General features: G+C 46.9%; 1 protein-coding gene across 1 annotated transcript in view; it reads left to right on the top strand.

Annotated features, from left to right (window-relative positions):
- Positions 1-2621: 2621 nt before the first annotated feature.
- The window catches only part of LOC119458823 (uncharacterized), a 123879-nt gene continuing 109655 nt past the window's right edge, over positions 2622-16845 (top strand). The window contains exon 1 of the mRNA XM_037720684.2: positions 2622-3888. Coding sequence (XP_037576612.1) covers positions 3504-3888 — 385 coding nt within the window. The 5' untranslated portion in view covers positions 2622-3503. The remainder of the gene's footprint in view (positions 3889-16845) is intronic.

Genomic DNA, 16845 nt, shown 5'->3' with positions numbered 1-16845 from the left:
ACTGTAGAAATAGTCGGACACCCGTCCCACTATTTCTACCAAGCTCAGAACACGAGTCAAGCCATCTTTTGCCACCTGTCTGAAAATCGCCTTCAGTGTGGTAACTATGCCTGTTTCCATGTCTTGTTCCATGTCAAAGCAATGCCTTTTTTATCATTCCCCGAAGCATCACAATGATTCTGCTACCCATCTTACATTCTAGATGTGGCATACTCTGACTTCATTATGCACTACCTCCATCACAACATAAAAATAACATTGGTCTGACATGGAACAAGGTGTAGCTGAGACATGGGGGACAATTTGCAAGTAGGTGTCAAAAGATGGCTTCGCCTGTGTTATCTAGGCTCGGTAGAAACGTTGGGACTCGTGCATTTCACTTTCTGAGGACCGTATAGAAAGAGATAAAAGGGACGATTAATAATTTGGCGAAATAAATGTTTCAGAGCTTCAGTCTCGGTCTTTACTGAACAAACAACCTTAGCACAATAGCCACTGAGCTATTGTACCAGGTGTATGCTAATGCAAGAATTTCCGTTGCCGTGTCCTGTCATAGTCACACCGTTCTAGTAGAGGTCATTGCTGTCGATACAACTTCAAGCTTTGCAATTCCTCACACGAGTCAACCGGTCTTATGTTTTTGTCAACGAGTCTTATGTTTTTTTGTTTCATCGCGATAGCAGCAGACTGTCAGTCTCGGCACACATCACCGCGATCTTATCAAGAACAATATGCCATAGGATAGCAGTACAAGGAATCGGTATAGCCATAGGTATCGGTACAAGGTAGATATTGAAGGACAAAAAATTAAGGAGAAGTATACAAAAAAAAATAGTTGAGGTTTAACTCTTGTAAACCTAGTTATCACGAGCGAACGGTCTGTTTGGCTTGGTTTTGCAAAGACTATATATGCACACAGTGTTTCATTAATGCACGCTTCTGCGCTTGGTGAGCTTCTCTATAACGTGCTAACATGGCCTCCCTTTGGTCCGGTGTTTCAGCGGCCAACTTTGCCTTTGCTTGAGATTTCGCAGCCAGCCGTCTAGCTATATCTGCTGGATGATTGGATGAACTCCACCTTGTCGAACTATAGACCCCGTCACAGCATTTCTACTTCTCTGTCTTTCTATTAATAAAATGTTCTCTAATATATAAAGGTGCTTGCTTTCGCCTGTTCATGTAGTGCGCGGTGCTCTTTACCGTACGTAAATATGAAAACAGGTGCGGCGTTCTGGGATCGTTTGGTCATATCTCATTAGGTGTGATACTAGCATCGTGACGTCGTTAAAACTTTGTACGGGGCCAATAAACACATGTACACTGTTAGACATCAGGTCATAGACGTGGCGGGGTGGCTATGGCTTTGCGCTGCCGAGTACGACGTCGCGGGTACGATTCCCGGCTTCGACGGCCTCATTATAGCGGGGGCGCAAGACAAAAACGCCTGTGTACTTAGGTTTAGGTGCACTTCAAAAAAAAAAAAAAAAAGAAAAAAAATGCAGGCGGTCAAAATTAATTCCGAGTCCTCGGTCGCGGCAATGGTATATTCTCCTTGAGCGTTAGAATTAACATAAAGGTGAAGGAACGGCCTCGCGCCCTCAAATTGTATAACGTGCTGGAAAGCAACTGCGGCGTCTATCACAGCTCCAATGTTGCTTTTGTATAATAAACTATATGCATGAATCATTCGAGCGAATGACTTTGAAAATTGGAACGCATGCCTACTGACACTTTCTTCAATGGATATGTAGTCCCTCCTTCCCTTCAGTCGCTCTAGTTTCGCTGACCCCGTATGGGGTAACAGTGAAGCTCTTTTCTGGGCGATGCCAAAGGGGTCCGGCATCTCGTTTACTTCATCGAACCTTCTCTGCCGAAAGCAATCGTCCGCATGTATCCAAAACGGCGCCACAGTTTCTCGTGTCTCCCCCCCCCCCTCCCCCTTCACATCCCGTGAATGCTGTCGAAGGTATTTGGAGCATCCAGCAGCCCGGGTTCCCGGCGAAAGACACAGGATGAACGAACGATGAAGAAGAAGAAGGGGACGGGGAATGGGACGAGGGGGTGGAGTTTTAGAATTCAGATCAAAACTTTGCGAAGAAACAACAGCACCTCCACCTCCACCCCCCCCCCCCCCCCCCCGCTCCGTATCTTGAGTGTCAAAGTGATAAGAAGAAGAAAAAAAGAAGTTTGCAGAAACAGACATACATCGCCGCGCAACGCTTCCAACAGAAGCGAGTAGCTGGCTGGCGCGACGACGCCGCGGTGCTGTTGAGAGCATTGAAAGAAAAAAAAAAAATTAAAGGACAATAAAAGTTGACTTAGACTCAGGACGACGACGTGCGGCAGCCCCGATGGAGGAGGAGGAGGAGGAGGAGGAGGAGGGAAGACGCCGAGAAAGAAACAAATGGAGGTTCTCAAAAAGAAAAAATAAGAAAGCTGCGAACTGGTGTGCGAGGGTGAAACCGGTCTTCCTACCACCCTCTCCCCGCACACACCGTCCTGACGGCCGGCTTCTGGCTTGCCCTGCTCGCTACCGCCCACCCCCTTGCAGTCGACCCCCCCCCTCCGGCATGGACGCGAAGGCGCCCGGAGGAATCTTTCTGGAGAACTAGTCAGGAACCGGCTAGCGGGTGAGACGCCCGGAGAGAGAGGCCGCAGCGGCGAGCGGCAGCAGCAACCGAAGACCGGCCCCTGTCTGTGTTGCGACCGACGAGCGGTTCTGGAAGCCGCGGCGGCGCTGGAGGCTGTTCTTCTTCAGCAACCCGACGAAGCCCCGTACAGCTGCAACCGCCAGCGACGACCGTCGGCTTTGTGTGACGCTTGCACCCCCCGACTGCCAAAACTGCATGCACCTCGGAGCGACGAGGTGGTGTCAGGCGGCCGACCGCGCGACTGGTCACTGACCAGTTGTAGAGAGCTTCGCGAAAGGTCCTGGAGTTGTGTGCCCGTCCTTCCGGACGGTCGTCACAGTTTTGAAGAGACGCACAGACTTCGTGAAGCGCTGTGGTTCACTTCTGTCACCCGTACCCCCCAAACGTCGTGTGAACCGAACGGCGCTTTCTTTTTATCGATGACCGTTTGTTGGCCGCTTCCGAGTGTGAAACGAGTCTTCTATAAGCGGCAGTGTGTGAACAAGGTTTGAGACACGGTGCGCGCACGCACGTGATCTGTTTTTCTTTTTTTCTTGTTGCCTTCGAGGTTAGAGGTGGGTGTGTGTTCGGGCGCGCGCGTGTGTGTGTCTCGGTGTGACGTGTGACTTCGATCTCTCCAGCCTACAGTTCGCGACACCATCGTCGTATGTTTGCATCGGGCAGTGGAACCGTAGGATTTTTCGGAACTCGCGTTGCCCCGTGATTACGTCCCAGTAATTGTTGCGTGGTGGTCGCGGAAAAAAACTCGTTCTACTCTTTATTTATTTCGTTCGATATATCGATTGTGTGATAGCGACGTGAACCCTGCTTGCACGCCCCTACGTCAACCACCCCCCTTAGGCCTCATCGGTCATGGGGTCCACAGCGGGATTCAAGCTCGCGGCGACCTCGGGACAACCGCGGTCACCCTGGTTCACGATAGCTTCGACGCTGGTGGTGGTGTTGTCCCTCGCGTCGACGGACGCCTGGCCAGCCCTGGATTCGACCACCCTGGATTCCAACGGCAGTGACGCCGCCGACGCTGCGGTCGTCCGCGGAGCCACGGGTCTCGCCGTGGTCTGTGCTTGCGGAGCGGACGTGGCCAAGTGTCCGGCCGGGAGGACGGCCAAGACTCCCAGTCGCTGTCCTCCGTGTGGTCTAGTGTGTGCCCGACAGACCGGCGAAGCCTGTTCGGTCGACGAACCGTGCGCCAAGGATTTCGGCCTGTCCTGCGACCCCGTGTCTTTCACTTGCAAAGGTACGCGAGGATTTTTTAAATCATTTAACCCTATTTGGTTCTTCCAGCGCAACCAACAATTGCGTCATGCGTACAGCCTCCGTCATAGCTGTCTGCAACGCTGTGCGTAGCTTTGTGCTGTAAATTAAACAAAGTGCATACTCTCTAAGCGCACTCTAGATTCAAGATACGGTGCCCTAGAGTACGCGGTTTCGAGATTCGCTTGGCTTATTTCCCTAAGCTCTATAGCGCATACCGTTGAAACCACAAATCTACCATCGAGTTCGTGGTGAAATTTGTAGCACGCACGATAGACAATGACACAGTGAAGGTGGACGCACGAGCGCTTACTCAGAACTGTTTATTTTTTTGGAAAGAGAACATAAATGCACCATCTATCTGCACTGAGCGCGCTACAAATTCCACCATGAATACTTACCAACTCGCCCAAATATCGGTTTTGCTGCCATCCAGTATTCCTTCAGCAGCACAGTGTTTTATCGGTCTAGACAGAATTGACGGAGGCTGTACGCGTGCCCGAGCACCGGTGGTGTTACCACGACATGTCTGTGACATATAATCGAGTATGATTCTCAGTTGATCAGATTTATTGTAGTTGCCGCGGGACATTTTGTGGGCTGATATTATACTCCTATCGGGGCAGAAGTGTAACGCGAACACTTTATGCGAACTGCGAAACGTTGCAGCCTTTACAATTTCTTGCGTATATACACCGACGTCTACAGTTAAGGCTTTGTAGTGCATGCTCAGACGTGAAGGGCGGATGCATGCATGAGAAAAAAATTGACTGGTGTATGTCGCATTGCTATGACGAGTATATCAACACAAAAAGCGGTGTCGCATTTCACGCCGTACCGCTATCACGTGTCCAATGTAGGCGCACAATTCGAAAGGTGGCAATCTATCTTCTCCCTTCATCGAATTCTTCCTGCCATCGTGCACGCGTACCCGGCATTTCAGTATCTCAATGTTTATGGAGGTGTGGCGTCACTGTTATCTCACCATAAGCAAAGCTGACAGCAAACCATGGTACAATCGAAGTTCTTAATGTGATATAGTCATGCTTGATGTTCGTGGGAAAGATTTAGCATGGCTATAATCTGCCCGTGCAAGCACGTGTAGAACACCCTGCCATGGTGTGTTATTTCTTGATCGTGCGAACGAAAGCGCGAAGGTTTGTCAGCGGAAAAGCTGTAATGGGAGAGCACGATAACTGTTTGAACCGTTATCTATCCAGCAAAACGAGACGCTTAGTGTGCGTTGACACTTAACTGTGGTTTATAATGGCATCGTACCGACGCTCGTTGCATTATGACAGCGTCAGTGGCATTACACGTCTAGCAGCACGCGGGGGAACGCATATGCTATAGATGGTTTTCATTGACGTCATCGTGACCGCCATTTTAGGCTACGTCCAGAAGCTGCTTAAAAAAAAAAAAGAAACGTTACAGCACGAGAGGCGCGTCTTACGTCGAGCGACAAATTGATAACAGCGGTAATCCTGAAAAAAGAAAAATGTACCCGTCAAAAAAGAAAACAACGTACGCGTGATAGCACGGTGCATTGACGTCATCGTGACCGCCATTTTCGGGTCCTAGTACGGTGACAAGCTGCCTCGATGACGTCACGTGAAGGAATCATCTGTACGGAAGCATGACGCATTGATGTGTCTATGGAATTCCTGGCGTAAAGTCGACGTCACGCATCTTCTTGACGAGTACGTATACTTGCAGCAGATCGCGCGACACTAATATAAGTGCTTAGTGCACAGCTTCACCCTAGTCGGTGATCTGAGATGCCCGCTTTGCCGACGTTATATTTTCGTGCGATACGCGCATTTCAAATTGTGAAGTGCATATCTTGCGGTTTCACGAGTCAAGGTTTCGTGAAAGACCAGATGTTGGCGCATGCGTATTGAGTGATATCAGTTTAACAGTAAACAGGAAGATAGGCCCCGCTTTAAGTCTATATATTATTCCAAGACGCGTTACGAAATCAGTTTTCCCTTTCCCCATACTATATATACACGTACACGCATTATCAAAGACACATATAAGCCTATACTCAGCCTGTTCACAGTTCAACTCGGTTTTCAACCTGCGCCAGGCAGGCTCACTGCGGGCAGCGCTGATATTATCAGGACTGTTCCGCAAATAACTTGGGTTGCCGCCTAAATTCTAGGATACAAAAGTGGCGAGCGGGTCATCAGTGGGTGGTAATGACAGCTGTCATCGTCACCTGTCATCAACCAGAAAAAAAAATAAATAGAAAAGGAAGATCCACTGGCAAGAAATAGTCTATAAAACATAAGCCGTGGAAGGCATTGTCAATGTCACGGCGTGATGTTTTGAAGCGCGAAATCCGCGCATCCTAAATACATTTATCGGCGCACTGTTTGTTTTTCTGTATTTTTTGCCTGCTGTTTACCTTGATATTATCTGGGTACATTATAGGATAAGAGGCTGTCGAACATGATGCGACTGACTTACAATTTGTAAACTCTTATATTTTTATAACTGTTTTCGTAACTTGTACATGAATGTATAATGTCTAAAACACATATACGAACCGCTGCATTTACATGCAGAGCAACATGATTAAGTTTTTTTTTTAGCTTCTCATAGATGGTTCACAGCATAGCAGTGCTTTTGTTATGACTATAGAAATTAGGGTGGTGTTAGCTACCGAAATGCGCTACGTCATATTTTGGGCTCGTTAAGATATACACTCATGCTTGCGTTATTGGAGCGCGACTTTCGAATGCATTTAGATAAAATCAACGCGCACGCCCAGACAACGCAATTAATGCGTAAAAGCTAAGTAGTGCGTGCTTCACATAGTACAGACCCGTATCGTATTCCAACTGAATTTCCTCGAGGGCAGATTGGGATGCCTAGATTTTCAGCAGGGATGGCGACTGGACGACGTAATATATGTAACAGGATTCTCCCTCTCTCACCTTCCATATATTGGGCTGCTACTTTTATCTCAACAAGCTGCGTATCACTGCGGTGGTGATGGTAGAGCCTAAACCGACCGTGCTCTTACTTTACGCGAAATCGAAACTATACTTCAGATGCCATTCCTTTTGACTTACAAAAACGAGAAGCAGTAGTTGTAGCAACAGCATTCCTCTCAATAACGGAATGTTTGGCGCCGTCCCCATGGCCAGCAGTTCTGGCCTTGTGACAAAAAGACTAAAAAAAAAAAAAAACATTGCTGCCATACGTTTTTCTTCTTCCTTTTTTGTTTTTCCTAAAGCGAGCCATAGTCCCCGAGCAAGCAATAACTAAAAGCGAGGTTTGCCAACGGATTGCAAAGGCGTTCGGACAGAGGCCAGAAGTTATAGTTAGAATGGCTGACGCCGTCGGAGCCTGCAATAGATCACCGGCGAAGCGGAACCCCCCTTTCAGCACCAACTCGTTCGGCTAATTCCGTCCGCCAGTTAGGTTAAGCTTGGCAGCCGTGGGTAACGCAACTGTATGTATGGGAGCCTCGCGTTAACTGTCGCACATACTTATGAACGCCCACACATGGGGACAACCCTGCAAAAGTCAGCGAAGCGCTGCGCAGACACGTCTGGCGGGACAAGGTGCGCGACATTCTGGCGGATAACGGACCAGCTACAATTCGCCCTCTTGTTTCTTGAGGAAGGGATTGAATTGCGAGCCGTCAAAGGTCTCAGTCGGCGCGCGCGTCGGGCGAGCCTCACGATTAGCGCAATCGACCCTTCGTTATCGGTGTGATGCGTACCATTTCTCTACAGTGTGCTTGCGTGTGTGCGTCTGTGTGTTATGTGTGTGTCTGCGCGCCCGTGCTCCACACTCGAAAACAACGCAAGAGACACCGACTGGTAAGCAGACGACAAAATCGCCGGTGTCTTCTGAGCAGACGACACTCTCGGAAGAGAGCAGATGACACTCTCCTGCTTACTCGTCCGTGTCTTCTGCGCTGTTTTCAACTACGGAAATTGTCAGTTTCAATTGTCTGCAATATGCGTATGGTCCCACGTGAGTCGTAAGCACACAAACAGTGGCAGTAAGGCGTTGGCTTCGTCTATGGTTGGTTAGCTTCAGTACTTGATAAAGAAAGAAAATGACGAAAACACCGACTATAGTGAGGAGACGACACAACGGCTGAGCAGACGAGTGTGTATAGCAGACGACACAAAAGTCGGTTCCTACCGACGTTTGTGTCGTCTGCCATAGTCGGTGTCTCCTTCGCTGTTCTCAAGCATGGAACGCAGCTACGTAGATAACACACATACACACACACACACACACACACACACACGCACACGCACACGCACACCACGCACACGCACACGCACACGCACGCACACGCACACGCACGCACACGCACACGCACACGCACACCCACACCACAACACACACACACACGCACACACACACGCACACACGCACACACGCACGCACACACACGCACACACACACACACACACACACACACACACACACACACACTTGGGCGGTAGCTGGTTAGGTTGAATGCTTGAAAAAGAAAACAAAGCCGCATAAAACACCGACTAGGTAGCAGACGACACAATCATCAGTGTCTCGGCAGACGACACACACGGACGAGTGAGCAGACAACACACTCGTCTACTCAGTCGTCCGCGTCTTCTACGCTGTTTTTCAACTACGGAAGGTATACCAACCCGAGCCAACACCTTACTGCCATTGCCTGTGTGCGTGCGACTCAACTACTACGTCGCATAGTGCAGACGATTGTTCTTGTATGGCGGGCGTGTTCGCACTTCCTCGTGTTGTCGTACACGTCTTACAGGCTTGTCGAAGCGTTTGGGTGTGTACAGCCTTGAGGAGACGACTACGACGAGGAATTCCTACATGGAAACCGCGTAGCCAGCCGGATAGAGCGAGCTATGCGAAACAAAGCGCCTTCGTGTGGGTGTGTGACGACGTAGCCAACTATAGGCGGGTTAGGTGACCGTTCCGAGCTGGGTAGGTTGGGTTATATTAGGAGATCGGGTGGAGGAAGGTTGATGCACTCTGTTTCCGGCTATCCAATGACACTTGGGGGCGTGAAGAAACGACTCGACAATTAGTGGCACACTGCACATGACAAAAGAACTACAAACCTCAATATAACGAACGTGGTTTTAAAAATTATTGGTCATAACGAAATAAATTTAAAAATATATTTCTTGCCAATATCAGAGTGGAACGTATATGTGCTCATAATGAATGTCGGTTATAAAGAAGGTAATTTCGTCTCGGGCGCGACTTTATAACAAACTTCCATTGTTGATATCCCGAGTGAGGGTCCTGAAAGCTTTATAAACGGAAAAAAGTGCAAAGGCAATAAAAGAGATACCGGCCGCACTTCCTTGAGATAAGAAAGACAATATAAAAAGTGTAATTCCTATGACAGATTCGGCGAATGAGGGCTATGAAGCCCTCATTCAAAGAAAAAAAAATTCTTGCTCTTCATGCAAGACTTGTCGCGAAAAGCACTGGTTGCCTTAGCTCAAAACAAATGCGAAGCCACATTTAGGTTTCCTTGGTGAAAGAGGCTAATTCTACTTTTGAATTACGGTGCAGGTGACGTCATTACTCGTTAGAGTGATATCGGCACGCAAACTAACAAGCTCTCCTGGCTGGCCACCTGCACTTCGCTCTTGCGTCCTTTCTCATACACCTTACCTAACGTGACCTAGTTCATGTTCCATATATGTCATCTGCTACATTTTTTATATATATTATAGTTTAACCAGTCAGCCCTCAGGCCCATGTGACAGAAGGCCGTATCTGCAGTCAAGAGCTCTCTTCCACGAATCATTCTTTATTATGAGCTAGAGTTGTAAACTCGATATTTAAGCTTCTTGAAGTTTCGCAATATTCAAAAGTATTTCTTAAAATTATTGATGGCATAAATTGAAAATCCGCTTATTATGGTTACTAGATTTCTTTGAAATGCATCAAACCTCAGAAAAATCGGTGCATTGGTTGATGAGAAAAACGATTTCTCAGTTCCCATGCATTCAGATAGGAGTTCCCAAACTAAAGCTTACACCTAAAAAAAAAAAAAGTGTTCTCCCTCCCTTTCTTTTTTCACATGCCATAACCACGATTCGATTATGAGGCACGCCGTAGTTGAGGACTGCACAGAGAGCTGCTCTCCATTAGAAAACACTGTTAAAGCGTGCTTCATCTCGCAGCTCGCTTTTATTCGCGACTGCATACATGAGCGCAGATACGCACGGTGGTTTGGCGAGGCGATTTGTCTTGCGACCAATGCCGCAGCACGCCGGGGTTTTCACCGAAAGACGTCGGACTGAAGGACACACACTCTCCGTTGGTTCCGGTTTGCCCGGATCGCGCATATCAAACTCCCCATAACGTCGCGGGCAGGCAGCCTTTCTCTTTCTTTCTTTTCTTTTGTTTGCTCGAACTTGTTTTCTGTTTTTTTTTTTAACGGCTAGACTTAAGAGGTAAGGTAGCTGCCGGCGGCAACCGTGTATGTCGAGATGCTACACGGCCTTCTGGACGTATGTACTATATTCACTCGCGCGTGATGGATCGACGGTGCTTCGATTGCAGTGATTGGGTGGTTAGTGGAGTGCGTCAGTATTGCTTGGCTGTAATATTATATATACGGTGTGCTCTAAGCTTGAACGGATAGAGTTGCCTGTGCAAGAAAATTACCATCTCTGGCGACATGCATCTGCTGTGCTTTGGGGGCACGGTAGAAGACCACGGGTGGTCAAACATAATTCGGAGCCCGCCACCACGGTGGCCATCATAAGCCATTCGGCTGTTTTGGGACTCAACGTGCTGGGAGCGCTAAAGAGAAAAACATTATCTGAGCTGTGTTAATAAACTTTATTCGCAAATGATAAAAAAAGAGCCAATCTTACCGCGAGAGGGCGCTTGGTAAGCCAGAAAATAGGCAAACACGAAAGGTAGGTGGCGACACCGTCGCCTTGAATTTCCCGCATCAGCTGGCAGTGACGTCACGGATTTTTGACAGCGTCTGCTCTGGCCTAGACGAATTGTTTGTCGGTAAAAATGGACGACATTGTATAGCTGGAAAAGCCGAACACCTAACTTAGTAAGTTTCAAGAACATTTACGAAGCCACAACGGCTCGAATGCGAAAAAGAAATACTCTGGTGTCCATGACGTCACACTGACATATACCTGCCCTGAGGATTCGGCGCGAAACTCGAAAAAAAAAAATCGAACTTTGGCCTTCCTTTTTTGTCATATAATTCACCCCAATGACGCCATGCATGACTCAGAAAGAGTCCGCCAAAAACCAGTGAGTGAATTAAAGGCAGCCGAGATAGCAAAGTCAACGATTTGTCGGAATTTGTCTCCGCAGCAGCAAGTCACCACCTATGTTACACACTTTCATACTTAGCCCGGTAGGGGGAAATCTGACGCTGGAGTCGTTCAACCACTAAACGACCTTAGCTTCTATTGCTGCAAAAGTATGGGCGATTTGAGGAGCGCGCCCAACTTGCTCTATACTCGTATTATATGTTGGCCTGTGTATAAGCCCCGTTCGTTTGCGATAACGGCCTGTCTTGCTGGTTCGCGAATACGAGTGGATGGTATAGTGATATACAGGATGCGCACGAGTTACATGCTTGGGTTGGAGAGGTGTTTTGTGTAAGTATTACGGATATAAGAAATTGGCAGTGGTGTGCTTCATCTGGACGTCTTCACGTGTTTCGATGGGTGCAGTTTGCAAGATTGTGGTATATCATTGTTATTGCTTAGTTATGAAGTTGTTAACTTGATGCTTAAGTTTGTTTGTTTTCTTTCTTTTTAATTTTGCGTTGTTCGACAAATTTCGTAGAACGATTGATAGCCTAAATAATCTGCTTTCTACAGTCGATATACATAATCTTCGTTCATTTAAATGTAACCAACCTCATCAAAATCGGTGAGGAGGGATACCGAACAAAACTATTTCTACGCTTTCGAGTTCTTTTCTCGCAGAAAAAAAGAAAAGAAAGGAGCTTGAGCTGGATACTGATAACGATGGCGTCTTTGGCAGCCAGCTGTTTAAATATTTGAATCGCACTGCAAAGATCACCTGGAGGAAGCAGGAAGAAGAAACCGTCGTGCACTGTCAAACCGCCCACGGCTTCTTTTGGCAACGCGGAAAACCTGTACTAGTGTATAAGGACTGATGGTGGTGCTTGTGGCCGGTTATACCCGTCTGCCTTTAGATTCGTGCAGACGACGCGGAAACCGTCTGTTCCAAGCTGTAGCAGACGACTCGTTGTTGGGGGAAGTGAGATGTATAACTGGAATAACTGAACACAGTGTGCTACGTTTTTCAGCGCTGGCTCAGTGCCGGGTGACACATTTTAAACTATTAAATGATTAAACAGCAGACGTTGCCACCTCAATGTGACGGCGACTGCTTATTCTCCCTGAAAGAGACACATAAGAGGTATACAGTCAAACCCGGATATATCGAACCCATATAGAACGAATTATTGTGTATAATGAACAGCTGTAACATCCCCTTGAAAATTTCTGTATAAAATTTTCATTTTATATATCGAATTACGTATACATCGAACTTTCTTGGGATCCCTTTCAGATTCGATATATCTGGGTTTGTCTGTATTAGGTTAAGCTTTATTAAGGTATATGGACTTTATGTAGTCAAAAACACGAGGTTAAAACAATGCAAGGCGGTCTACAAGAAATCTGTAGGTCAGTTGTTTCTAAATTCATCCTTATAAACGATATATTTAAAACGGTATGCTGATTACGAGGTCGCGGCTTGGATTTCGGCAGTGGAAACGATAGAATGAGGGCACAATACAAAAGCGCTCATTTACCAAGCATTGAGTGCATGATAAAGAACCTGCGATCAAAATTAACCAAGAGCTTTCCACTATGTCCTCTGTCATAACGGTTCTGTTGGTTCTGGATATTGAGAATAAATAAATAAATAAATAAATAAATAAATAAATAAATAAATAAATAAATAAATAAATAAATAAATAAATAAATAAATAAATAAATAATAAATAAATAAATAAATAAATAAATAAATAAATAAATAAATAAATAAATAAATAAATAAATAAAATCTGTGGCCCCAGTTGGGCTGTTAATTTCATAATGTGCTTTACCAACGTGGGCAAATACTAGCGCTTTCAAGGTGCATATTTCCGAGCGCCTTAATAGCGTGAATGCAAGGCCGATGCGGTGTCTGGAATTCAGTTACCCAAGAAAGTTATTGCTTAAGAACCAAAGGAAGAAACCGGGAAAGAAAATATGTACCTATGTGTAAACGGCGCCTGCCTCGACATCGAGATCCCAATCGGAGTCACGTTCACTGGATCGCGCGTTATGCGAGCGGCCCAGTGCAAACACGCCTCTTTGCAGAAAGGTCGAGCGACACATTCCTGCTTTTACGGCGGCAAGGTCGGCGCGTTTCCAAATGGCCCCTGCCGTGGTTTGGAGCTCTCGCAAGGCCAAGTCCACGCGTATGCTCACTTTGGAACCAACCGCCCTGCCTTTTCCGTGGTCTGCAACGTTACACCCTAAAGCTTCCGTAAAGGGACATGAAAGGGACAGTAAAGGGAGAAATGCGCTGGCGTTTCAGTTACTTTCTTAACAAAACGTCGTTTTATGCATTGAAGCACAAAAAGTAACTGGAACGTCAATGCATTTCTCCGAAAAGTTCGGGGATATCTGAAAACTGGTGTCTTCCTGAGAATTCGTTCCAAGTGGATCCGCTTTGCGAACTCCACGGCTAAAATTTGTAAATTGCAGTATGGGCCATAAGATAATTAGTTAAAAACCGAATTAGTGAACTTTTGTTAATTAGTCGATTATGCATTTCAATTTCTTGCGCAAGTAATGTCCGCCTCTTCGAGCAGACCAGCTCATGAACTAGAATTGTGATGTCTGTCACAGGCAATCTTTAAAATTTTTGAAAGGTGTTCGCTGGAAGACCCGGCATATAGCTGTTACGAAGGCTTTCTGTTGAACTTCTTACGTTCATCTTGTTCTTGTGACGACGTTCATCGTACGGTCGTCTCGTTCCTGTGTTCTTGTTGTTCTAGTGTTCACCTTGCTCCTGCATTCCTTGCTGTTCTTCTTGGGTATCATCCAGTCTCACTTCGGCTGCCTTTTTTTCTTGTTTTTTTTTTGCTTTGTTTGTTTTGCTGTATACGCGTTCGCAATACCGCCCGTAAAGATTGCGTCTACCTTATTACGACATACTGTGGCCTATCGCGCGGTCGCCTTAACGATGACGGCAGTTTCTGAGCGCCCGTAACAACTTCTTTTAAGTCGAAACGTGCGGCGCGTTGATAAAAGGACTCGGCGGAAGAGGTTGCGTGTAGGGCCGACTTTATAATGGCGGAAGGGTCGTCGCGTTCTTTGGGCGTCGTGTCGGATCCATTATCTGTTATTATCTGAGTCGGTGCGGCGCATTTAATTAAGAGTGACGTTTGAAGGCGAGAAAGGTTATGACTCGAAAGCCATAACACTTTTTTTTTTCTCCGCGAGGCTGATTATACGCCGTCTCAGCTGGTTACGCCCAGTAATTTTGCGAAGCACGAAGCGGCCAGGCGATTCCGGTCGGTGAAATCTGAAATTGGCTTTTGGAAAGGACTGCCTTTTTGCACGCATGCAGCTGTGAAGTAGCTGCTCATTACGATTACCACAAAAGACAGCTATAAAAATTTAGCGCTTAAGTCGATATCTTAAGTGTATCCCGATTAGAAGTGCGAAACTGCCAATTTACGAGAGAAAAAAAGCAATATAAATAATAACAAATTACTGATTGCGTCAACGCGAAGGTACAGTTATACGGGTTGTTTGTCTGCAATTATTATTGCCTTTATCATTGTATAAGTTTAGGACGCCAGTAGATTAAGTGGTATAAGATTAATAAATTTGCAAGTATATAGGCCGGAGATGGCCGACTCAAGGCAGGGATTACTGCGAGCATTCACAAATTTCTAAATGCATGAACACAGTATGTGTCTGGGCACACGAATAATTGTAAATTGTGCAATTTAAGCGCATTCGTTTGTTGAAAATTATTTTTTTTGAAAGGGCACTACTAAGTCGATCGAAGCCAAAAGGGTCAAGTTTAGACAGATTCATGGGCCACGCATCATTCACGTGGTGAGGTGTCGTTCTGTACATTGTCAAAAGTATGTAATGGCGGCTTAATGAGCCATGTTGAGCAGCCCTGTGGGCCAATCAGAGCCGACAAGATGGCGAACTCGACAACATGGCCGAATTCGACATTGTTCCGAATAGCACTCCTGGCTGAACCATCATACTTGCAGCTTGCGTAGGTAAGCAATGACTCCAGATTTTCCTCCAGTGATTTGTGTCAGAAACTGTATGCTGCAGTGGACATGGAATATCATAATGATGTTGATGATTATCATGATGATGATGATGATTTATGCTGTCAAGGCTTCACCGGTCATGTTCCGTCGCATCGGCATGCGGCTCGTTGTGCGGACGTCTGCAGCTCTCATATTAGGCTGGCCTTTTCCCTCTTCCTGTAGAATACTTTCGGGATCCATTTTTGAAGTGCGCTGCCTAACTATGTTCGGGCTTAAAATGCTATTAAAGACCGATCACGTGTCGTCGATTCCCCCTGCAACAGCGTGACCGATTAACTACCGGAGGAGCGTCGAGTATCGCGCTCATATGGCTCGACGTTCGGTCTTTCTCCACTCATTTATCCATTCGAGAAGGAGCGACGGAGAAAAGAGGGGGGCCGGGCCTTGCGAAGTGACATCCAGCAGCCTTTATATAAACGCTCTGAGAGGACGCGATATCCGGCTGCCGTGTCGGCAGCACACGCGCTTCGCTTATACGTACGGAAGCGAGTAGGCTTCTTCGCGCGCTTCCAACGAGCGACGCGCAGAAGTATACATCTATACGCAGACAGACGACGTTCTTCTGCTACATCGAAGCGTGGGCCATCTCGCTACGTCTGTCTGGGATCAGCCTTGTCGTCTGTTCTTTCTCTGCACAACTCTCTCTCACGACGAAGGTCGTAAGCTTGTATAGGCTTGTCCGAAGATATGGCGTACGACAGTTCCTTCCTTCTTGGCCAGCGTATACACTTCTGCGCGGGAAGAGAGTTCCGCCATGATGCTTTTGTTCGTACAGAGAGCGCCGGCGCGAGATAGACGTCTTGACTGCCCGTCGTGAGTGTTCGTGTGACAAGCGGCTTTTTTTTTTCCTGTCCTCTCTATAGCAGACGACGCGGAACCCCTCGACTGTCTCGCGCGTCTTCGAAGTGGCCGTCGCGGGCTTGTTGGCTTGTCCCCGCCGCGCGGTTCTCGAGTTGTCATCCCACGCGAGCGCGATGGTCGCTGTTGCTCGTCGGTTGTCGCGGTACACTTGGCTTGGGTGCGTTTCTTGCGGCGCGTGTATAAGCAAGAGTTGGGCGATTAGGTGATGAACACATGGAGGCACGTGACTGATTCTCCATATATATGTATTATATATAGTCGAACCTCGATATAACGAAGTTGTACTTGGAGCGAAAAAATTCGTTATATCGAGAATTTCGTTAAGTAGAGGTTTCGTTAATTCAATGGAACTAAGATTGGGAAATGAAAATAGTTCGTTACATCGCGAATTTTGTTAAATAGAGGTTCGTTATATCGAGGTTTGACTGTGTCGCGGCATTTGCTCTGGCGGTGCTGGACGTATACGCTTGCAGGTTGTTTCGGCCTTGCTTGATTTACTATCGGAATTCTTGGCGAACCAGTGACATCGACAGTAGGACGGTGATTCCATTTTCTTACAATAATACCTATATAGGAGAAAATATGGGGATCGAATCCCGGCCACGGGGGCCGCATTTCGATGGGGGCGAAATGCAAAAACACCCGTGTACTTAGATTTAGGTGCACGTTAAAGAACCCCAGGTCGTCCAAGTTTCCGGAGTCCCCCACTAC

The sequence above is a fragment of the Dermacentor silvarum genome, chromosome 7 (assembly GCF_013339745.2).
Source record: "Dermacentor silvarum isolate Dsil-2018 chromosome 7, BIME_Dsil_1.4, whole genome shotgun sequence".
Classification (NCBI taxonomy): Eukaryota; Metazoa; Arthropoda; class Arachnida; order Ixodida; family Ixodidae; genus Dermacentor; species Dermacentor silvarum.
The sequence above is the reverse complement of the archived record's forward strand: the minus strand, read 5'-3'. Positions and strand labels throughout refer to the sequence as shown.